The 26,060-nt window shown below is 37.4% G+C and overlaps 1 protein-coding gene across 1 annotated transcript; it reads right to left on the bottom strand.

Annotated features, from left to right (window-relative positions):
- Positions 1–8,146: 8,146 nt before the first annotated feature.
- On the bottom strand, positions 8,147–19,544 carry btbd16 (BTB (POZ) domain containing 16). The gene is made up of 14 exons (XM_081392597.1): positions 19,445–19,544; positions 18,869–18,957; positions 16,556–16,684; positions 15,434–15,559; positions 15,130–15,241; positions 14,411–14,480; positions 14,101–14,231; positions 13,203–13,322; positions 12,880–12,965; positions 10,475–10,557; positions 10,207–10,281; positions 9,909–10,010; positions 8,750–8,938; positions 8,147–8,299 (listed from the first exon to the last, which is right to left on the bottom strand). Exons 1-14 carry the CDS (start codon positions 19,540–19,542, stop codon positions 8,234–8,236), a joined length of 1,476 nt encoding a protein of 491 aa, XP_081248723.1. The 5' UTR covers positions 19,543–19,544; the 3' UTR covers positions 8,147–8,233.
- Between the last annotated feature and the right edge of the window lie 6,516 nt (positions 19,545–26,060).

Genomic DNA, 26,060 nt, shown 5'->3' with positions numbered 1-26,060 from the left:
CCTCTTCTTCCACTCTCTACTGTTCTTCCTCTTCCTTCACCTCTTCCTCCTCCTCCTCTTCCTCCACTCTCTACTACTCTTCCTCCTCCTCCACCTCTTCCTCCTCCTTCACCTCTTCCTCCACACTGTACTGCTCTTCCTCTTCCTTCACCACTTCCTCCACTCTCTACTGCTCTTCCTCCTCCTCCTCTTCCTCCTCCTCCTCCTCCTCCTCCTCCACTCCAGTGTCCTCAACCTCTTCCTTCATGTCTTTCTGGATCCATTGTTCATTGTTCCAAAACCCACTGAACTGACTCTGGCCCTTTTATCTATCTATTGAAGGTTCTGATTGGTGTGTGTTCAATTTTGACTCTTAGTGTTTCCACTTGGGTAATTGTGTGCTAACTGAGCTGAAGCTGTGCTGACTTAAGTGAACAATATTGAATGCTAGTGCTTTATACATGACAAAATGGTGTAGGCAAAGAGAAATGAAGGGATTTGTGTGTAGAGTTTTGCAGTGACAGTTCAACAAATCTGACTTAATGTATGTGTCAAAACAGGGGAATAGTGTTTAAAGTTTAGGGAAATGGGTGTGTTTTTTGAAAAATGGCGTTATGGTATTGACATTTTAGTTCAAAAGCCTGGATATAGTGTTTAAGCAATCGAGAAAAACTTTAATCTTGAAACAGATTTATTGCTGTTAGGCATAATAATTATTTTATTTCAACAGAATGTTGATTTCTATTTCAAATAAATGCTGTTCATTGAACTTTCTATTCAAGTAAGAATAATGTATCACGGTTTCAACTAAAATATTATGGAGCAAAAACTGTTGTCAACATTGATGATAATAATAAGAAAGAACCATTAGCTATTAATAAAAGAGAACCAGTAATAACTGAAAATGACTGACCACCAAATCAGCAAATTAGAATGATTTATGAAGGATTGTGTGAAAACATAAAATTAAATTAAATTAAATTAAAGAACACTTTGTTAGCATTTTGGGGCATCTTAAGTGTGTTTTAATGCTTGATTCATGCATGCCTTCTGATGCCATAGGGGACTTAAGAAACTGAAGAAGGAAATAGTGCTGCATTGCACAGTTATAACGTGGGAAATCCCCATTGTATTGTTCAGATAAGGAAAGGTTATTAGAGGTTATAGTGACCTGCATTCAGATGTACTGACACACACACACACACACACACACACACACACACACACACACACACACACACACACACACACACACACACACACACACACACACACACACACACACACACAGTCTTAATATTCTCTAAACTGTAAGCTCAATCGTCACAACTGTTTGCTTGAACATCAGAACTGTATTATTCAACCAAAACATTTAATCCATGCTTCAAAACCTAGTTATTGTGTCAGTAAATTGGCCAGTACCACCAAAATAAAAAGTGTTTTTGTCATCATGTAAGCCACACTGGTCAAAATGTTTAGATGTACATTCTTACATATCTTCCTATTGCTCTTCCACTACAAGCAACTTTGAATTTTCAGTTTACATGTAACACATTTCTTCAAAAATAAACATGTTGCTGTTTAGGGTTGTGACGTTCATCCATGTTCAAAAATGATATTGTGCTGGCAAACTCCATGCAGTAGCTGTATGCTTCCAAACATGATTGGTTGATTACAAGATTGTGATTATTATTTCATTACAAACATTACGTCAACGGTATTTATGGAATAAGTCCGACAGATTTTCATAATTGAATGCAAGTGAAGGCTCACATGGTGAAAGAATGTTTTGAAGTTGTGAAGACGTTGACAATATCACTGAACATCAACTCATCAGTTTTGATCAACAAGTCATGTGAATTTAGATATTGTGCAAATTGTGGACAATTGTACTCTTTTACACACTTGCCAAAACACATGCAATTTGCTTAAATTACTGTAATAAGAAATTCAAATCTGATGTTAACAAGAAACTAACTGTTCCGAGATCTGAACTTTATTGTTTTGAAAAAAAAAAAAGTAATTGAGAATTGAGCCAAAGCGATTGAGAAAAAATGTAATATCAAAATGAACAGATAATATTTAATGCATTTATAGTTTAAACAATGTAAAAGCAGTGTATTGTGCAAGGTTGACAGCATGGACCAACTGTTGTGTGTGAAATTGCTAATTACATTTCTAAAATAACTAAATACATACATAAACATCTCAAATCTTTTTTTTTTTTTTTTTTTTTACAGTCACTAAGACCCATTTCTCAATTCTTTGGTCAATCAAAACTCTTCACACAGTTATCTGTAGTAGGAGTTTTGGTGGTGATGTGTCTAGTGAGAAATGTAGGCCTATTCATGCAATCTGAAAGATGGACATTTAATGGCTCGTTTCCACTGAGCGGTAGCCTACGGTACGGTTACGGTACAGTAGGCTATGTGACAGTGTAAACAGGAAAAAAACGCATGCATTCGGAAATTTCGAGATCGGTTTCAGGCCTCATTCATATGTGGAAATAAATCGGATATGTGCCAATGCGACTGTCATGTAAACAGGCAGATCGGATTTTCTGAGGCAGTAGGCAACGTCTCCGCAGTTTAATGACGAGAGAAACCCTGACGCGCTTCTGGGGACGAATGGCCTGACGAAACGTTGTGTTGTCGTAGGAGAGGAATGTGGACAAACGTTGACACAACATATCAAAGGTTGGCTTGATCATCTTAAAATTTCGGACCCACTGCTCCTCGTTAAAGCCCGCCACAATATGCTCCCAGTCCCACCAGTCCTGATCTCTCTCGCACACAATAACTGAAGCATATGCACAGGCTGCTATGATGGCACTTTTCGTCCTCCTCCGCCAATTATAATAATCATGGTGATGTTTTGCGAACTTCGCATATCGCAGAGCTAGCATCAATCATCTTTTGCGTTCGTCCATCTGTGCAAGATAATTTAACCCTTTAAGCATGCACGATGTTTCAGATAGTATGGCAAGTGTAAACACGTGAATCGGATATGGGTCACAATTGAAAGAACGTTTAAACGGACAGTCAAAAAAATCGGATATAGGCAACAAATCAGAATTGGGCATCAAGACCTGCAGTGTAAATGAGGCCCTAGTCTCTCCCATGTGAAGGTCTCCTTCCCTTCCCTTTACCTCTGTAGGCCTACAGATAAAACGCTGTTGTTGTGTCTGTACATGTGGCTACGTGGACACGATAAATAATTCTGGATTATACTATTTTACGGCCAGACAAGTAGTTTGTTGAGGGTTGATTTGTAAAGAAGGACTACACGCATGTGCACATATATTTAAAGGTGCATACCTATGGACTGAACATGTGATGCGCATGTGCACGACGTCAGCGTTTGGCAGAGGTTATTTGCTCAGAGATAACTGATAATCGTTTACAGCTTGGAACCTATTTCCCGGAGTGCGTTCTCGAGCCACAAGGCACTGTTTTGTGCGGATGGGCGGCCTGAGCTCGTTGAGGGTTTTCTGTTAGAACGGTGTCGTGTAAGCGGCCCCTAAGTTACTAACTAATGATCTTCGCAACGGAAGTGAATCAATCAAAGATAACTTTAGCTGGACAATAACTTTATCCTAGAGCTGCTGTAAAGCCAAAACAATCTCTGTTACTGTAATTTCCTATTATCATTATAAAGCTGCTTTGAAACAATTCATATTGTTAAAAGCGCTATAAATGAAGGTGACTTGACTTGATACCTTCACACACATGCAAGTCACCCATACTGTTTGCACCCCCATACCAGATGACAGATGTTTGCTTTTGTACCTGTCGCTTATGAAAGTCTGGATCGTCCCTTTCATCTTTGGGGCTGAGAACTCCATGTCTGTCTTTCTCAAAAACAAGCTTAAATGTGGACTCATCTGACCACAGCACACATTTCCACTGTCTTTTGGATCAAAGTACACCCAAGCCCATGTGGTTGTATTTAACGGCGTAGCATGATGGTTTCTCATGCATTGCCATCTGAGGGTGTCTCGAAGGTCACGCACATTCAACGGAGGTCTCCTGCCTTTCCCTACATGGCTTGAGAATTCTCTGGATTCCCTGAATCTTTTCACAATATTGGTGAAAGACTCAAATTCTTGCAATCTTGAATTGAGAAATTTTTGAACTGTTTGACCATTCGCTCATGAAATTTGGCACAAAGTGGTGAGCCATGACCCATCTTTGCTTGCAAAGACCGAGTCTTTGGTGGATGCTCTTTTTATATCCAATCACAATACCCTTACCCATCAGTTCACAGTCCGCTTATTGTGGACTGCTTCAAAACAGTTTAACTTGGACATTCTATAGTCTTTCGACTTTTATTTGGCCTTTGTCCCAACTTTATTGAGAGTGTGTTGCAGAAATACAAATAATTCGGCAAGTGAAAACATTGGACATTTTTTTCTTTGTACTTTTCTCAGTTAAATAAAGATTAAAGAGAATGAACAAATCACAGATTCTTGATTATATTACATTTTACAAAATGTCCTAACTGTTCTGGAATTGGGGTTGTATTGGAGATCTCTGAGATGCTGCTGTAATGAAAATGGCACCTAATGACTACATCACTGTTTTTATTTCATGTCATTTTGCTTTATTGTATGTTTGATTCATCAAGGATTCCCTCATATGCACTGCGTGTTTATTGTGCCCATGAGCAGAATCTATAAAGTCCACATGTCATTTAAAAAGAAATTATGCTTCTAATCACAGCTCGATAGCTGTAGTTCCAACCACGCAATTTGCGAATGTTTGTTTCAGGAAACACCAAATCGTTGAACTATGTTGGTAATGATGGAACTTGCAACTTGGCTAATGATGCTTTCGGAAATCGCAACCCTGTTTAGTTCCTATCTCTATGAAGCCTCTCCTTCTGAAAAGCACAATGCACTCTAATTGGTTGGTTGGACCAGTGTGTTGTGGTTGGTCAACCGCTTCGAGAGTATTTTGGAAATGTCACACTCCTTACCATAACCACAAGTTTCAACACACTACTACCACAAGAAACTTACACACTTGCTGATATAAATAATAACTGCCTTTGGAGTGAACTTTGTGCTTTGTAACTTTTCGGACCTTTTTCATTCTTAAAAAGCAACATCTAAAGAAAGTTGAACATGTAAAAAAGCATTACAGACCCTCTTTCAAATCTAAGGTTTTTCTGCTTTCTCAGACTCACTTTCGAATTAAAATGTGGGTCAGTGGAAGTCAGTCGCGGGTCAAAGCAGTGGAGTAGCTTTATTTAAAAGTCTGTGGACGGCTGCTCTATATCCGCACGGCTCCACTGAGCGTTTTCCAGCATGTATTGTGATTAGGATAGCTTTGCTTCCTCAGTGGCAGTTTGCCCATGTGAAAACACAGAGCACACAACGCAAAGCACGCTTCCTCTTCCCTCAATTCGCAGCTCCTGAAAACAATAGCATTGCGGCACATTTCAAGCGGGGGGAAAACTATTTTGAGGTTGCATGAGCCAAATGACGACAGCCAACAGTGTTGACGTGGACAGTCTGTCAGATCGAGGCATGAGAAATGAGCTTTAAACAACAGCTAATGATGCAATAACTGCTTTCTGCAGAAGAAGAAGAATTTTTGATTGAGATTGCATGTGTGCAGAACGTGATTTCACCAAGAGCAACATGTTCCTGGATCAACATCTTTGTTGAGCCTGAAAAAAAAAAAAAAAATGTGTTGATCCAGGAACAAAATTCCAATCAACCAATCAGATTTGAGGGACAAGTTCACAGTTTGTCAAGTTTAGGCTTGCAACCAGGGTTAGGTGCAATGATCAGTGTTATTCACCTATGCCTCTGATTTTAGGGATAACTTATGGGTAGCCTACGCTGTAAACCTGAATAAGTTTGCAAAACTGAAATAATTTGAGGTAATCAAATTTTTTAAGTTAAGAAATGTAACATTTTTATTTTATACTCATACGTTGTAATTACTATTGAAATATTTGAGTAGCTAATTCATACACAATTTAAGATTGTCATGTAATCTAAACTTGCTTTAACCAGCTGATTCAATAAATGCTTATTGGTTACAATGCTTTGATATCATCAGCATAGCATAGCACATGCTGAACAATATAATACAGTTATATTGTTACAACAATATATATAAAAAATTTAAGTAACATACACTGTTCTCAAACCAAGCATTAAACACTGCTAAATCTCCCACTTAAAGGAGAACTCCGGTCAATTTTAACATTGAGCTCATTTTTTTGTACATTTGGAGTGCTGTCAATACAGAGAACAACGACAAAAATCGGTGTTGCCTACACCGAGTTATTCTATTTTTAAAATTTGCACCCTATTGACTTCAATGGGGCAAGTAGTAAGCCTGCTTTTTAGCCTCTTAACATCCTTTAAGTGTCATTACAAGTGCACAGAAAATGTGAGTGATTCCTTCCGAGTGAACACGGGTGAATCTGACTGCAGTAGATGTTAGAGATATTAATAAAAATGAAGTTAATTCAGCCAGCGCTCATACCTCTGTTTACATCCTGTTTTCGGTGGAAGGCCATAGTAATCGATTGTCGAGTTCACGCGCGTGATCATAGGCACTAAACCTATGCGCGTGAACTCGACAATCGATTACTATGGCCTTCCACCGAAAACAGGATGTAAACAGAGGTATGAGCGCTGGCTGAATTAACTTCATTTTTATTAATATCTCTAACATCTACTGCAGTCAGATTCACCCGTGTTCACTCGGAAGGAATCACTCACATTTTCTGTGCACTTGTAATGACACTTAAAGGATGTTAAGAGGCTAAAAAGCAGGCTTACTACTTGCCCCATTGAAGTCAATAGGGTGCAAATTTTAAAAATAGAATAACTCGGTGTAGGCAACACCGATTTTTGTCGTTGTTCTCTGTATTGACAGCACTCCAAATGTACAAAAAAATGAGCTCAATGTTAAAATTGACCGGAGTTCTCCTTTAATATTAATCTGGCACAAAAACCAAACAAACAAACAAAAAAAAAACCCATTATTTAACACTTAATTTTAGCATTTACTCTCCCTTTCGAGTGTCATGGCAAAGCATGCTGGGAAATAGAAATCCCAGCTCAGTTTCAGTTAAATTTAAGTTTGTCTAAATAAAAAAAAAACAAGTTCATGAAACTCAAAACACTGAAACTATTCAACTTACTTAAAATGTGTCAGTTTTGTGAACCCAAAAGAAAAAGAAAGTTTTAAATACTCATAAAAGTTAATTTGACTGAACTAATTAGTTTAATTTAAGTTTGTCCTACTCACACCAATTAATTATTTTGAGTGTTAGGGTTTACAGTGCATAGGGTTAGGGGTTAAGTGTGTAGTATGAATGTTATCTGGAAGTAATGTTACTTACTAAGTTTACTAAGTGTAATGTTAAGTGTGTAGTATGAATGTTATCTGGAAGTACTACATTCACCATGTTCTCATTATCATGTGACCTCCTAGCGTCAGTTAAGTTGCTTTACTGCCATTCATAAATCCTCATGGGATAGTAAAGTGTCCATCTCTTTCATGCACACTTCAGAATCTCGCCAGAAGAGGTTGGTCATCCGGTACTTCTCGCATACTCTTTTATGAGTACTGTCAAGTCATACTTCTTTTGTCACATACTGTTTTTCGCCTACTATATAGTAGGGAAGTATGCGATTTTGGATGCAGCCATTCCTGTTGGTCATTTGATTCCTTGCCCTCATGTGATCATGTCATGTGCTTCCCTAGTCTCATGTCATGTTCTTAATGGTTCATATTGCTTTCAGGTGTGTCTTATGTCATTAGTCCTTAGTATATATAGCCCTCATGTTACCATTGTTTTTTGTCTATCTTTATTCTGCTATTGGTGAGTTATGTTCATGGTTAAGTTTAGTTCATGGTTTTTAGTCAAGTTATGTTCATGTCAAGTGGACGTATGTTACATATCCTACGATGGATTGTACATTAAAATATGCTGGGTATCTTCGCAAGAACTTTAAGTTATATAAACCTAAGCATTTCTATGCTATTTTTAGTAATGTTGTTTAAATAAAGCATCAATAATTAAACAAGCATATCAAGCATGTGCATTACTCACATACTCACATTAGAGCATAAGTAGTATAGCTGTTAATAGACATAGCCATTCACCATGCATGAACAGGAAAAATACAAAAGCATTTTGACATTGGATATAATCCATTCATATATTTACTATGAAATGGATTGTTTGTTTTATTCAACAGCAAAAATCCCAGGCACAGTCAGCATCAAAATGGGAATGCCAGAGCAAAGGTGACCAGGATGGGTGGAAAAAGTCCTTCAATCTGAAACGGCTGTAAAAAAAAAAAAGAGAAAATTGTAACTTTGCTATAATGAAGCATCATAAGTCATAAAGTGTATTGTTTTTTTTTTCTTCTGATATATTATATTATATTATATTATATTATATTATATTATATTATATTATATTATATTATATTATATTATATTATATTATATTATATTATATGCATGTATGCATTATTTAGCAATAACTGTTGAACTGGTAGTGTTCAGAGGCCTGTTGCATAAAGCTACAAAAGAGTTTCAGAGTAGGTTTAGAGTTGACAAAAACATTCTGTACAAATCCATACACATTTTTTTTTTGAGCCTGAAAAAACAGAGTTTGCTCAAACTAACTGAAACTGGCTTCATGCATCAGGCCTCAGGTTATTCTGTCAAACCAATCATTGCAGTGTCTCTAGTTTTCATTGTTTTGTTTCAGTGTGTTTGTGTGTTGGTACCTTGCTTCTACTGCGGCGTTTACATAAGCCGAATTCTTGATTGATAGGTCCACTGCTGTGCTCTTGCCACTTGCCGTTGGCGAAGCTTTGCACTGTGATGTGATAGCACACCGATCGATCTGGCCTCATACAGTATGGACTGCTCACTATGGAAGACTGTGATACAGCAGGATCCCAGTGTCTTAACCTCTACACAGAGAGAGAGATAGTGATTTGGTATTGTATTGGCTTCTTTTGGGCCTTTTTTATTGCTTGACAGACCTCATTGTTTTAGTTTTTTAGCCTATAGAACAGCTAAGCCATACTAAATTTCCTCTGTTGTGAGTAATTCAGCTTTGAAACGACATAAAGGTGCATGAATCATGGCATTATTCTGGGTAAACTGTATCTTTATATTTACAAATTAAAATGAACACCACCAATTAAATACATTGATAGCTCCATCTGAAAGTGCCATCTGGTGGATACTTAAGACATTATAAGGTATAAAGTCCCCCTGTTAAAATAATTACACTTTAGAATACTTTTAAAAAGAGTATTTATTGCTGAAATAATATACATTAAAAATAATATACTAACTGAATATTATGGAACCTTGTTTCCACCACAGAATAAAAAATGAAAAGGTAATTGCGACTTTTTATCTCACGATTCTGACTTTTTTTCTCACAATTGTGTTTACATTTCGCAATTCAGATTTTTTTTTTATCTCAGAATTGCGTGATATAAAGTCAGAATTGTGAGACTTTTGTGAAAAAGTCAGTCTTTTTTCCTTAGAATTGGACTTTATAACTCGCAATTGCGAGTTTATATCTCACAATTCTGAGAAAAGATGTCAGAATTGCGAGACAAACTCGCAATTGCAAAAAAACCTTAATATCACACAATTCTGACTTTATATCTCGCAATTCTGAGTTTATGTCTCGCAACTGTGAGATTAAAAAGTCAAAATTATCCTTTAAAAATGTTTATTCTGGCGGAAATAAGCTTCCATAGAAATGTGTACTGTACTTAAGTGGGCTTTTATTTAATATTATATTATCTGCAAATACAGTTTTTTTTTTAATATACTTTTAAGACATGAAGTACACTACAAGTGCACATCAAATACAATCACATGCCCCTTTTCACAAGGGTATGAACCTGTGAGTGCTCTAACCTCAATGGAGAAGTTGTACGTATCTGATTCGTCCAATTTAGCAGCTTGGAGAAGAAAGTAAAAACCACAGAGGCTGATGGTTTGTGTGCAGCACTCTTGTTCCTGTATGCCGACAGAACATATAACACACAAAATACAGGCTTACAAGCAAGTAAAAGAGCACAAACACATAATAGGTTAAAAATGGATTGACTTTCGTCATATTGCAACAACAGAAATAGCGAGTGACTGAAGGACAGAAAAGCATGGAGCTCTAGAAATAACACATCTGTGTTAAGTGTCAGAAAGTGTACCGCACCCTATCAAACATCATTCCAAACCGGATGGCTTGTTTGGAGAAGTCAGTCACGACCATGTTGCCCCCGCTGTGAAGCTATGGAAAAAAAAACATACAGATTAACCATGAAGTTAATGAATTAGTTTTCACTTGCGTACTCAAGTCAAATACAACTTATATAAAGCTTGCTTTGAAACAAGCAGGTCATGAATTAAGTATGGCACTACAACTGGAGTGATGGGTGGGTTGAATATGGTGGTGTTTTTTTGAGGTCTCTACACATGCTCACAGTGTGATAATGGTTTGACAGGATGCTCAGCAGCCAGGATTCAGGAAGCACTCTGATGTTCTGCAGCTCCTGCAGATGCTGCCCTGAGACATCAACACACATAAACAACACAACTCAAATACAGTTTTCGGTAGTAGACTAAAAGTAGCAGCGCTACTAACTTGAGCATACCTTGCAGTTGTGTGCAAACAGCACAGCTTTTCCAGTAACAAGCTACTTTTCCTAACAAGTATTGTGTGTGATTAATTGACAAGACCTTTTTGTTTTTAATTCTACCACACAAATTACACACATATTCCTCAAATGTGATTTTTTTTTTTACATTTTTTTAAATGGAGTATTGTTATTATAAATGATATATCAGTGCATATCATTATTTTTTAAATTCATGTGCCTTCATAATCTTGGAGCGACATCCCTTCTCTTCGTGTTTACTGTGTGAGAGCGGGACAACCTGTCACTCACATGAGATCTATACTAATATCAAACAGTGTATTTCAATGTGTATTTCAATGATCCAATCAATTCCTGGTGGACGTAATCAAGTCCCATCCAACATTTTTTTTATTTATTCGAGAAGCATTTCACTCAGATATATGTAATAATAGGGAAGAAAATACAATTGCAACTTCCATGCCAACTTTAAGAATTTCTTCAGATCCATAATCTTGCGTATGAGCAAACACTGCATCTTTCTCCATCTTTTTTTCAAGTGAATAGGTATTCTGAATGTCAATTTGACATGTCTTGGCACTCAACAATGTTATGAAAGTGACACAGAGCATTTTATTTTAAAGGGATAGTTCACCCACCAAAAAAAGTTTATTCTGACTTTCTCTCTATGCAACACAAATAATATATTTTGAAGACGTTTTTACAGTGTTCTTAAAGGGGTCATATAATGCCATTTTTGTACAAGCTAATATGATTCTTTAGGGTCTAAATTAAAAGTTTGTAATATACTTTAATTAAAAATTCTCATTAGTATTGTTTTACCTGGTCAAAAACAGCTCTGTTTTCAGCACGTCGTTTCAGTGCATGTGTCTTTAAATGATAATGAGCTTTGCTCACCCCGCCCCTCTGTTCTGTGCGTGCACCGTTTGAAATAATAACACAATAACCATAACGCGTTTTCATTATAAACGTGGGATTATGAATTATATTGATAACGTCGTACATAGAAAACATGCCGTAATGTACCTGAGTGTAAACAGCCGCATTCATCGTGAAGCGTGCAGCAAGCGATTTGCAAAGATTAATATAAATATTAATATAAAGGTTAATAAAACGTTACACTCACTTCACTTCTTCTGCAGGTGCAGCAGGAACACGAATAGTTGCCGATCCTTTTTTCAGGAGCAGCTTCTTAACAAAACCAGCTTTATACTGACCCTCGTTTGTAAAGCAGTCTGGTGTGTGAAATGATTCACGCAAAGTACATGAAAGCATTGACGTTGATCGTGGGGAATATTCACTTCAAAAACAAAACTCAGCCACTGCGTCTTCAGCGGTTCGGATTTAGTAACATCAAAATGACCGCTGTGTTCCTTATTACACCCAAGAACAGGACGCCATTCTGCTCATAGACAGTGCTCCACTGAGTATCAACAATGACGCGCGGACTATGATGATTGACAGCTCGCTCACGAGCAAGGGCGGGACTGTGTTGAAACGCTGCTGTCAATCACAAATCGTGGGAGGGGCGTCCGACCGTGTGACGTCACATGGTCGAACAGCTTGATTTTAGAGATTGGAAAACATATAAGGAGATAAAAAAAAAATACTGGATGGATTTTTATCATTTTATGATGGTTGTGTACAGGCACTGCCAACACACATTTCAGTACAATCAGCTTGTAAAAGTGCATGTACCATTATATGACCCCTTTAAAAAAAATTCCCATCCGTACAATGAAAATCAATGGGGGTCCAAAACAACATTAGCTATGTTTACATTAACTCATTTTCATCAGTCGGTCGGAATGAATCCAATCCAGTTTTAAATTCTGAAAGCTCTGTTTATATGAACTTCTCCCTTAAGATCAACAAAATGGCACGCATCAATAACATGACTGTGTTTGTGAGGCGTTTTCTGAATAGCTGATAGTGTTGTCATGTCTGGTGGGTTATATCACATGCTGGGTGTGTGTTGGATGTCCAGTGGATAGTTCTGATTGTGTCCATGACGTGAGCCTGTAGCTGGGACACACTGTTTGTCAGATATACTCATTATTCTGCCAAACTGTCTGTTTTCATTTAAGCTAACGATGGGGCGCAACAGTATTAGGAGATCTGGTGAAAAATCAAAGATGTCTGCTTGGTTTTGAGGCTCATTTTAATGTTGTAGATGGTGTAAGTTTGTGAGCTTGTGCAAAATTGGTATTCATGAAGCATCCAAAACTTACATTCAGTAATGCCATGCATACGAAGAGCTTGAAAGATAGCGATGTATTTTTGACCCTGAGGCTGTTCCAAGAAAACAGCCGTTTCCCTGAAACAGACAGATACATGATGGAGGGATGTCATTAAAAACAGCATATGTGCATGAAAGTAGCTAAGCAGTATCAAGGTCATTTAAAAAAGAATGTAGTTTGCTGCACAATTGAAGTTATTGAATTATTGTAATGTCCTCTGTAAATGGGGTTTTTACTGACTGGAATTATACTAATGGACCATGTGCATTGTGTTGTTGCTGATAGCTGTAAATGGTTTGATGGAGGTTATGTACCTGGAGAAGAAGTGGATGATGGTGCTATGGGCAGGTAGGGTCTCTCGGAGGGGGTTTAACTTCAGGTACAGCCAGTACAGCACTGCTCTCAAGACCTCATATTCATTAGATGCAAACAGTCTAGACACAGAGACCTTATTAGCTTCCTGCTGATTTACTCCATCTGCTCATTTTTGATGCGTTTTAAATAGTCATTATCTATGCAGAAGGTTATTTCAAGCTCAGAAAAGTGCTTTAAAAACTTGCAAGGAATGGCCAGGACATGCGTCACCCAAAAAATCTACAGAAAAAAAAAAAATATATATATATATATATTTTACATAAAGGAAAAAAAGTCTATTTTACAACCTTTATGTTTTGCAGAGTGACATTACAAAAATCAGGACTATTTTGTGACTTTTCATGACTTTTCATGATTGAGAATCTAATGTGAATTATTCCTGAGATAAAAAGGATTATAAACAAACGCAAAAGTAAAATATCCTGATGCTTTGTAGTAATAAGGCTTGGGATGAAAGTCACAACGCAAAAAAAAATTAAATAAAATGTGGTAACGCTTTACGATAAGGTTCATTAGTTAACATTAGTTCACAGTGCATTACCTAATGTTAACAAGATTTGAATAATGTATTAGTAAATGTTGAAATTAGCATTAACAAAGATTAATAAATGCCGTATAAGTGCATTTCGTTATTAGTTCATGCTAACTAATGTAGTTAACTAATGTTAACTACTGAACCTTATTGTAAAGTGTTACCAAAAATCCTAACGGTCCTATAAAAATAGGCTTCATATTCTTTATGCAAAAGTAATGCAATCAAGCAAGATCATGATGCAAGTGTTTCCCGATACGAATTGTCAGTGATACTCTTAAAAAGGTTGAGAAAAAGTATGAGACCTTGGAGAACGAAGGGTCTTCAGCATGAGGTCAAAAGGCAAATCTTTAAGTTTTATGTGGAAAGAGAGGTCGGTCACTAGGAACAGCTCCAACCAGCGCTCACATGCTTTCTGGAGAAAAGTCTCTTTAAACTGAAAAACACAAAAAGAGGTTAGTAGACTTTTATACACTAAATACAGAGCTGAATACAGAGCTCCCCCTATTGGTCATTTAAAGACCAATAGAAAATGATGGAATAGGAATAGGATCCATTTCATTATAGTTTTATAACAACAACAATAATAATAATAATAATAATAATAATAGTTACCTTGCAGGACACTTGATGAAAGCTGCACACAGTCGAAGACGAGATATGTGCCAACATCTCTGTAAGACACCTGTTTATCATATGCATCAGTCTCAAAATGATATAATATTTGATATATCATACAACCCTGTGTATTCATTCCAAAACTAAACATATAAGTATTCGTGACTGTATAAAATTTGATTTGCATAATTACAAATTGACGCACACATGGGAGACACGGACTGTGATGCAATGCATGTTGAGTTAAACTCGGCTGGGTGGAACATAGATCTTATATGAAAAATATCTTCAGTGACTGTCTGCAATGCCACAATTCACATCCAGTTCCACCCAACATCCTGGATATGAATTAATCTAAAACTGGACAAAACAAACTTCTCTAGAGACCAGGGTGTGGCATTATGGACTTCTGGATTAGCGTTTATCACTTAATAACACACACACACACACACACACACACACACACACACACACACACACACACACACACACACACACACACACACACACACACACACACACACACACACACACACACACACACACACACACACACACACACACACACACACACACACACACACACAGAGACACACACAGACACTGACATGACAGTGGCAGTGACTGCAGTAACTTGTGTATTGGACATCATGTACCAGACCGAATGAATCTGCCAGTTCCAGAACAGATTTGAAGAGGAAGAGGTTAATACTCACTTCTGGAAGAGGTTTGACATTCCCAGTAATGCAGCAGTGGAGAGTACGGCCTCTCCCCACTCATCAGGGCGTTCCTCATGGTCATACAGTGTACGCAGGGCAAAAGACAACGCTGGAACACAAGAGAGATTCTTACATAACTGTATTACTCCATAACTGTCACAGTGTGCCCCCTCATCAGTCAACATCTCTGAGAGTACACTTAGATCAGAAACTCACGTGACAGCAAGTCAACAAGAGATGATGACACAGCTTGTCATTTACCGCTATAATATAATAAAAATGATGCCCTTTTAGAGCTTACCCTCTTTATTGATGGAGTCATCTTTGACAGGCAGTCGGAGAGTCAAAGGACCTCTGAGAAGCCACTTCCTGTGGACAAGTCCTCTCTCACATGCAGAACTACTAACTCTGCTGTCTTTCCCAATGACTGCAATATCACAACACAAAAAGTTATATTGTGGTCTATTTATTATGATCACAAGGATAACACTGGTCACTATAATGTGATCTTCTCTTTTGCATTATTTATTACACCATAATGGTTCTCAGTTATTGTCCTGCATATTTTATGATGATTTTAATGAACTATTTTGTAAATAAACAGCTCTCTCCCAAGCATGTGCTCATTATATAATGCATTTGGGTGGTGTTAACTATAGGTAAAGTGTGTGATATCTGTACCCCTAACTGAGAGTGTTCAAGCTGCACACTGATGCTAAGGTTACGTCTTCAGGCAAATGTGATTTCTGAAAATGCACATTGTTGACTAATTATGCTTTAAGATTATGAGAGGCTTAAGGCCCGTTCACACCAAGCACGATAACTATAAAGATAACGATAAAGATAACTATATATGCGTCCACACCAACGACCGATAACGGTCTTTTTATTCTAAGCACGCGCGCGCCCGGATGATCCAGATCCATTTTAAATGCGCGAGACCTTTAAATTAGAATGGATTCTGATTGGCTGTCAGTGTTTTATCGTTCGACAGCTGGAAAAAAAATCGTTCTGAAAGTGATCCCAACAATATCGTTCCTCATATCTTTATTGTTATAGTTGTGGTGTGAACTCTGTTATTCTTTAATATGGAGAACGATTTTTAGAATTATATCTTTATCGTTATCTTTATAGTTATCGCCCTTGGTGTGAACGGGCCTTTACTACTGAAACAAAACAAAACAAAACAAAACAAAACAAAACAAAACAAAACAAAACAAAACAAAACAAAACAAAACAAAACAAAACAAAACAAAACAAAACCAAAACAAAACCAAAACAAAAACCACAAAACAAAACCCCCCAGACCCCAAAACAAAAACAAAAACCTCAAAACAACACCCCCCCCCCCAAAAAAAACAAAAAAAACAAACATTTTTTTTTAAATGCATTGATCCGGGAGCTACACTATACAGCACCATACCTGCTCTCTCCTGTAGCTCAACATCCTGCTGTCTCTTGCTGTTGGTATACAACTCAAATAACGTGTCTGAACTACTCAGGACGGAGCAATGCAGCTTCCATCTGACCCCCAGACATTCCAGTACTGCATCTATGGACATGCACAAAAAGGACAGATATTTAGAATATCATCATTATACATCATTCATCCAGAAAAAGAATAACGGCAGTGGGAATAAATAGAAGAAACTAGATTTGAACATTTTCTGAACGAAATGTGAGAGCATTTTGTCCCCTGTAACTGTGCTAGGGAATTGTAGGTGGTTGCTATGGCATTGCTATAAATCAAAACAGCCCATCCCCAAGTCTCTATGGCCCCTAGGGTTGGTCATTGCCAGGGATGTGGGATATCTCCCATAAATGTGGAGGTAGAAAGGCAATAACGTATGTCAGAATTCGATGATCATGTCACATCCTGTCTACTGAGAATGAGATACCTTCATCTGATTGATTTTTGAAGGCAGAATAGATTGTATTTGATTCCTTGACTTTTGATGTCATTTCTAGTGAGAAATTAGTATTGTAGTTTGCATAGCAACAAAGCTCTCTCTCTATTTTGTTGTAGATCATTAAACTGTTATGCTGCCTCAGAATTCAGAATTCTGTCCGAAATCATCCTGATTTTGCCAAGTTCCTGGATCAACAAAAATTTTATCCTAACCATAACCATATCCTTATCCCTAAACCTAAACCTAAACCTAACCATAACCTTAGCTTATCGATAAATTATGAGGAAAATGATACTGTGACTAACGGTGAATAACTCTGGAAGCACCAAACCCTGATCGTAAGTCTAAACATGAAAAAATAGTTGTGCTCCAAATAGGTAAAAAATCCTTTTGCTTCTGGTGCGTAGAACCAAAAGTGCTGAATGTGCTGAAACGTCTGCTCGTGCTTGTCTAGCTTTTAATTCACATGCACTTTGCACATTTTGCACCATGCAGACTTTTTTAGTCTGGATTGAATTCAGTGTGTGGTTTAAGCAATTTTCTTGCTTGTAAGCCTAAACTTGACATAATACAGTTTATGTCAAGTTTAGGCTTACAAGCAAGAAAACTTGTCCCTCAAATCTGATTGGTTGAATGTGATGTTGATCCAGGTCAGGAACATGTTGTACTTGGCAAAATCAGATTCTGTACCTTTGTGCAGGTTGCCACGATTTTGCAGAGTAAAGCGTGTTCCTGTATCAACATATTTTGTTGATCCTGGATTCTGGAACAACATTCCTGTCAGAAAACATAGTCCTAACCCTATCCCCAACCCTAACAACAACTTATCCCAAAAATCAGAGGGTATTGGTGAATAACACTGATGTAGAAGCACCTAACCCTAGTTGTAAGCATAAACTTGACATAAACTGTACACTTGTTCCTCAAATCTGATTGGTTGATCGAATGTTGTTCCAGGATCAACAATGATGTTGATCCAGGAACATGTTGTACTTCGTGAAATTACATTCACTACTTCTTGCACAAATGCTGCTATTGCCAGATAGGGCAGTAAGGCAACAAGCCAGCAGCCTAAGCTTTCGGACGCAGTGTACTGTATGTGGTTTACCTATGTGTTCTAGGTGGTTGCTAGGGTGTTGCTTGGTGTTCTGAGTATTGGCTTACTATCCTAAATCATAGGAGACCACCCATCCACCCTGTATGATATTCTGGTCTCTAGATATTACTCTGGTCCATGCTTCAATGTAAATCTATGGGATTTATTCAGTCATTTTAATCATCATCCAGGTGAAAATGACTTAGAAATACAACAGCTCACCTTTTATTCACAAATCACATAATTTGAGGCATCATTTTTTCCTGTATAACATGGTTGTTCAAATCCTTAAAGGTATAAGGATATAATATATATATGACTCAAAATATATGACTTTCTTTCTGCAGATAAAGTAATCACACAGTGATCGTGACAGTAATCCATTAGACTTTTTAAGCAAAATGATAGGTGTATAAAAAAAAATCTAATATTTTTAACTAATACATCAATGCTTTTTACCATTATGATGGCTGTGTGTGGTTTGTCAAGTGTCAAACAAGTGTCAGCCAATCAAAGGCATTATAGGGACTCACAGAGATGGATTATTTTCCTAAAAATCTTAATTTGTGTTTATCTGAAGAAAGAAAGTCATAAACATTGGGGTGGCATGAGGGTGAGTAAATGATGAGAGAATTTCATTTTTGGATGAACTGTCTCTTTAATTTGAGGAATAGCAATAATGATTTCTGACGTAGCAAACACCGCCAATTAGATTTCCAATACGTCATACCTGGTTTAGCGTTATGGGCCACTCTGCGAGACAAAACATCAAATCGTTCCTCTGGAGTGTCAAGCTTTGAAGGCCATGTGACATCTTTGCTGTATACAAAGGTAAAGAGAGACATTATATGTGCACACACACACACACACACACACACACACACACACACACACACACACACACACACACACACACACACACACACACACACACACACACACACACACACACACACACACACACACACACACACACACACACACACACACACACACACACACACACACACACACACACACACACACACACTTTGTCACTTTAATCCCCTCTCATCCCACAGTGCTTCAGTGCCAAGTGTTCTGCGGCCCCTCCTGATAGTCTTTGTGTTCAAAGGCCCACCAAATTGAAAGTTGTCATTTTCTAATGTGCTATCCAACCTGCTCCATAATGATAGCATGTGGCTTGGCAGATTTCCCACAGATCTATCCTGGAGTGAGATAAACTGTCCCCCTCTCCCCTCGCCTGCCCGTCTCTCTCTCCCGCTAAACAGTTGTCATGGAAGTCCACTTATCCCTGGCAACATACCAGAGTCGGGCACGTCGGCTGGCCGAGAGCGGGTGAACGAGACGTGGCAAAGGGGAGTGTGGGCAGCTAGTGGCAGTCTCGTGCCAGTGGAGTGCCATGGGGTCAGCTGCAACATAAACACACAGTGAGAGAAAATCTGAGTGTGTGTGTGTGTGTTTAAGAATAGGATGAAGTGATCCAGATATTTGAGCTTTGAGCAAACATATGTCTGTGACAGATGGCTGTGTGCATTAATGAAAATGAGAGAAAATAATGAAAAATTTATGCAAATTACGAATATAAGAATAACCCTTATGCTTTGTTTCATCACTCCAGCAATCAGTGTTTGTTTGGGCAGGTCTTATCTTTTTACTATATATTTTTCAATAATGTTATGCATACTTTTGCACTTCTCATTAATACTAATTAATCTCTATATATTATGATTTTTTTTTTTTTTTTTTTTATAATTTTGCATGCCATCTTTGCAACCCTGTTATAATAATAGATAGTGAATAGTTAGTAATTGTTTGTTTTTCTAAACAATAGATCTTGTTAGTTTCAGTTATACAGTTTTGTATATCTGTAACTATTTGTTGGACATTTTTAAATAGAGAAAGAACAAAGTATTGGACAAAAAGAAAAAAAAAAAAGAAAAAGAAAAAAAGAAAAGAAATCCATTATCAACGGCCTGCCGGGATGGTGTAACAAGATAATAGCTAAAAATAATAGTTCATCCAAAAATGAAAATCACATGAAGGGGGGTGTGGGGAGTGGAGGAGAGAGAAGCATGAAGAGGGAAGTTAGCTAGAGGAGAGATGTCCTAGACAATGACTAGAATTTAATTTTGATATAGCCGACACACGACCAAAGAGACGACGTTCCGATGAACAAATAGCAAAGAAGAGGGAAAAGGAACACGCAAAGTCACGAATTTACATCGGAGAAGCCTCCGACTCGTTCATGACTGTTTCAGGAAGCACGGAAGGGAGGGGTGGGGGACAGTATGAGGAGGAGGGAGGGTCAAGCTAGCCTCCGTTTTGTTTGACAATACTTCGAACGTCAACAAGAAGTGACTTCACCCAACATCGCTTAGAGCACTTTTAAATAACAAAATATCATTTTTTTATTAACATATTTAATTAAGATATTTACAGTTTTTCTCGATTGCTTAAACACATTTCTTGAAACTATGCCTCGTATTCTCAAAACTGTAAACACAAATCCATATGGTCTCACCCAATTCCCCAAACATCCTATTTTCAGGTCAAAATGAAGCTCTACACTCAAAACCATTCACTCTTGCTGAAAAACCAAACTTTGCCCTCAGACAGGACACACAAGCCCTCAAAATGACACACACTACAACATAGTCTAACACACTGGTGCAATAAATTCAAAACAACATTTCAAAAACTGGTAAGTTATGTTGCTTGTGGTTCCCCCCATCACAAACCTTTTCACATGATGAACACAAAAGACACAACCAATGTATACATTGGCACATTTTTATTCATTCGTGTACTACACAGTACAACACACACACAACAAAACAAAACAAATTTGTTTTCCCTGTTTTACTTTTCTTTTCTTTTTTTATTCTCTCCTCAAAAAAAAAAAAATTACTTACAGTAAGATGTGTGTGACCATCATATGACAGTAAAAGAGCACACACAAACCTTATTCTAATATGGAATTGTATTGGAATGGTAAAGAGTGTTGGGACGTGACAGGAGGTTCTCCACTGAAGGATACAATATGATGAACTAAGAATGTTCCACATATGGTTGAAATACCATAATTTGCCTAGAAAGATAACATTCTGGAAGTCAAGACTATAAAGGAGAAAGGATGCTTCACTGTCACACTCTGCAGACACTCTGTGTGACTGTACGACTGCTGGCCTTTTCTTGCAAGAAAATAAACCTCATCAAAGACTATTGGAAATGTTTGTCTCTTACTCAGTGATATAATTTTGTTTGCCACCACACCTCCCTGAAGATTCTCGAGGCGATGGTAAAGCGACTCAAATTTGGCCTTACTCGTAGCCGAGCCTCCCTCATAGTCATACCATTGATAAAGACATGGGCAACTAGAGTGGCTTGAATTTCATCTGAGACTGCTTGTCTTTTTGCCCTTGCCCGTTGTCCTCCTCCTTCTCCTTATCCCTCCTCGATCTCTTCCTTCATGTCTTTCTGGATCCATTGATCCAAAACGCAATAAACTGATTTGGGCCCTTTTATATATCTATTGAAGGTTCTGATTGACGTGTGTTAAATTTTGACTCTTAGTGTTTCCACTTGGGTAATTGAGTGCTAACTGAGCTGAAGCTGTGCTGACTTGAGTGAATGATATTGAATGCTAGTGCGTTATACATGACAACATGGTCTAGGCAATGAGAAATGAAGGGATTTGTGTGTAGAGTTTTGCAGTGACAGTTCAAAAAATCTGACTCATGTGTCAAAACAGGGAATAGTGTTTATAGTTTAGTGAAATGGGTGTGCTTTTTGATAAATTACAGTATGGTTTTGAAATTTTAGTTCAAAAGCCTGGTTATAGTGTTTAAGCAATCGAGAAAAACTGTAAAAGAATAGTTCACCTAAAAATGAAAATTCTGTCATTAATTAGGCGATTCACCCTCATGTCGTTCCAATGAATTGAGTGGTTTAGTCCAAATTTTCTGAAGAGACAAAGAAAGATTGCTTTATATAATTAACACTTGACTGAATTTAGGCTTTTATTCACATATAAACATTCATCAATTCACACATCAGTTGTGGTAAACAGAAATGTTCACTTGACGTGCGAGAACCAATGAGGTTAATTCTTGTTTTACGCAGCAGGTTTGAGCTTCCGCAAGAACCAATGAGGTTTGTTCTTGCGGGTCAAGCAGGTTTGGCTGAGTTTCTGTTTATGTTCGCTGATCAATGTTTAAATGTGAATAAAAGCCTAAATCAAATCTGTTCATAAAGCGATCGAGTCTCTTCAGAAAATGTGGACTAAACAGCTCATTTCAAATGGATTAGTTTTACGATCTCTTTATTAACTTTTTGAAATGTCAAAGTAGTAGTTGTGTAGTCAGTGGAAGGACAGAAAGCTCTAAGATTTCATCAAAAAGATCTTCATTTGTGTTCCGAAGATAAACAAAAGTCCTACGGGTTTGGAACGACATGTGGGTGAGTGAATTATGACAGGATTTTCATTTTTGGGTGCACTAAGCCTTTAATAGTTCTAAAAAATATCACACACACACACACACACACACACACACACACACACACACACACACACACACACACACACACACACACACACACACACACACACACACACACACACACACACACACAAATTTTTTTTTTGCCTTCACGGCTTTAACAAATAATAGGACACCAGTTTGTTATTTGTGGAGAGTGTCTTTTAACATCTGCTTATTCAGTGTCTTGGATGTGAAAACTATTCAATTCAAGCAGACGCCTCTCAGCATGTCCACCTCTATTTCACCGCAATATTCTGATTATTTTGAATTAAACAGACTCACAGAAACCTGGCAGAGGAATTAAAAGCCATACTGTCTTTTAAATAAAAAGGGGGGTTTTGAAAAGGTCGTTCATGTGCGTAACTGCCAATTCCTCTTATACAACTCTTATGCCAAAACCCTACAGGTGCCTATCTCTAAAATGATGCCAGGTTTGTGACACCAGGTCGGCGGGTTGGCATAGAGTGGCACTCGTATCCCCCTGGTAAACCCAGGATTCTGGCAAAAGTCCGTGCTGAAGACGCGCTGTGGCATTATGGGTAAAACCCATCGCATTAATGCGAGTGGTTACTCCTTGATATTAAAGAGCTTTTTCAAAATCCGAACACTCTTACAGAAGAATAAATGTTTTATCATGAATGTTTCATCATGAATAATAGATACATTTGATCTATCTATTTATCTATTATCTATTTTTTTTTCATAAATAAAGTAGGAATATCAGACCTCTGGACTCACACTGCACTGACAGACTGACTGAAGAGATTTATTAAGATTAATATGATAAATCAGATATAGTGTTGAAATGAAGACGATACTGTGACGCATTGTGGTTGTGAAATGTTAGTGAAACACGTCTCTTCAAACATTTATTAAGAGCTGTCACATCTGGTGACTAAAAGTCATTGCAAATTGAAATTAGTGAAAGTGAAAAAAGTGCAAAAGGGCTGAATGTTTTGTATTTAGGTATTTGATGGGTCTAATAAATATTTTATAAGATATTTTGTATTGTGTATGATTTTTTTTATTGTTATGATGTTTTGACATAGACTGGGTTATGGTCATTATTTTTTTGAATTATATTTATTATTTTATTGTAATAAAATGTTTCATATGGTATTAAATGTATTTATATGGAATAATGTATTGTTCAAGACTATTTTTCCTTAATACTTATATCTGAGTTTTAATATTCCTGATCCAAAACATGCAATTCGTTGCATTTTTAGGCTAATTGCACATCTCACCTGAATATTTTTTTCTGTCTGATGATTTATTACCGAACTCCTCTGCTCTCTGAACCTGCGCCTGTCCCAATAAGTCACTGCCTAAAGCACCAGGCAGCTGCCAGCGGTTAGTGTGGCCAGCTTGTGTGCGCTGACCTAGTGAGCGAGCTGACACCTGTTAGAATCATAGAATAACAGTATGTGATGTGCTAAAAGTTTCAAAGACAAATAAATATATTTGGTCCAGAGTCATGAAGAAGATGCAAACTTACACTTCTTGTAGAGTTTTGTTGTGAAATGTGGGAGGTTATAAGCGCCGACCTGAAAAACAAAAGTACTGAATGGGTAGCCATTTGAAATGAACTAGCTTTATATTTGTGAAGTGCAAAAAACACAGAAAAATTGATGTTGGTGTCTAATATAGCATACAGTTGAGCAGGGGTTTTCAAACTGAGGCCTGGGGGCCACAAGGGACTACTAGGGGGTCTATGGAAAAGTTTACAGAAAAACAAATGTGAAAATTAATAAATAAATAAGATTGTGGCAAGCAGGGTGGGGCCGAGAGCCATGGGAACGGAGCGAGGCCTGTGGAACGAGTGTTAATGAGTCCCACGGAGGAGCTCCGGAATGATAAAAAGAGGAGTGACGACAGTGGAAGTCGAGAGAAGACCAGGACTTTATCTTTATCTGCGGCAGTCGTCCATGATGGGCTGCCGCTTTACTTTTGTTTTGTTGTTTATGTTTATTTTATCTTTGAACTCCCCATGAAATCAAAATGAAAGTTTTTTGGCTTTTAGTAATGTTATCTATAAGCTAGTGTGCTCTAAAACAATGACACAATTCAAGTTTAATTCAAGGCATTCAAGACAGTCTCTCACTTCTGTCAATTTAGATCAATGATTTTGATGACATCACGCTGAACTTCAGCTTCTCATCAGATTTTCTGTCCAATAATGCTCTCTAGAATCTGAAGCATCCCGCCCCCCCAACATTATAATTTCACGCTGAAGCTGCAGCCAATATCGGTCACTTGTTCACACATTTACTATTTTCTACATGGTGAATGGCACACAATGCACTATATAGGATAATTTCCTATCACCTATAATATAGGGGATAGAGAACGATTCAGACAGTGTAAAAATAATTAATTAAAATTAATAAAACTAACAGCATGGATTTATTTAATGCCATACCATAGTGAGTATAATGTCATGTAATACCAACTAAATATTTTCCAAATTACATATTATGCATATTAATAATATATTTTTTTACACAGTCTTCAAATTGAGTCTTAGCTGCCTAATAGGCTATAACTATGTGAAACTATAGCTGCCTTTTAAATTTTAGGATGGGGGTCTCAGGAATTATCATATTTGGGGCTTGTAGCATCTAAAAAATGTAAAACCCCTATAGATTGAAAAAAAGTTAGGACCCTAGGCTATATTCTTGTGATTCTAGTAATACTTCATGACACTTCTTGTGCATTAACCCACCTTGTGTGAGGTCTGGGTGGCATATTCCTGGCAGATAAAGGACTCCACTGGATGTGCATTTTGTTTAAATCCCCAAAAAAAACAAAAAACAAAAAAATGCTTTCACTTGTCCTGACTGACAGTCCACATCACGTTCCCAAACATTTAAGACGTTTAAAAACTAAAGAGGTGTAATGAGTGAGGTGTTTGTTTCTCACTATGGTTAAACACTAAAAGCCGCTAAAAATACCCAGGCTGTAAGTTACTTTACAGATGGATGAAGAGTGAGGGAGATCGAGACTTAGCCGTAGTTTGTGGTCTATAATCTTCTTGTTGACATGTTTTGTTGCTAGGATACATGTAGGTCACTTGACCTGTTAGTGTCAGATGACACAAATTAACATATTCCTTACCAAAACAAACAAATGAAACAAAATGCTACATAGACAAATTAAAACATGCTTGCTGCATTCACTTTTGCCTCAAAATGTTGACAATCCTAAACCGACTTCTTCCATTCAGTTTAATAACTGGTTAGCCGTTTTTGTACTAACCAAATATTCCATAGTTGAATATAACCTACTTGGGTGTATATTTTATGCCAATATTATTTTAATAAACCCGACAAGTGCCTACAACCCCCATAATTCAATGAGAAGAAGTACGTGACGCCC

Source organism: Scardinius erythrophthalmus (genome assembly GCF_964197995.2).
Source record: "Scardinius erythrophthalmus genome assembly, chromosome: 18".
Taxonomy (NCBI): Eukaryota; Metazoa; Chordata; class Actinopteri; order Cypriniformes; family Leuciscidae; genus Scardinius; species Scardinius erythrophthalmus.
The sequence above is the reverse complement of the archived record's forward strand: the minus strand, read 5'-3'. Positions and strand labels throughout refer to the sequence as shown.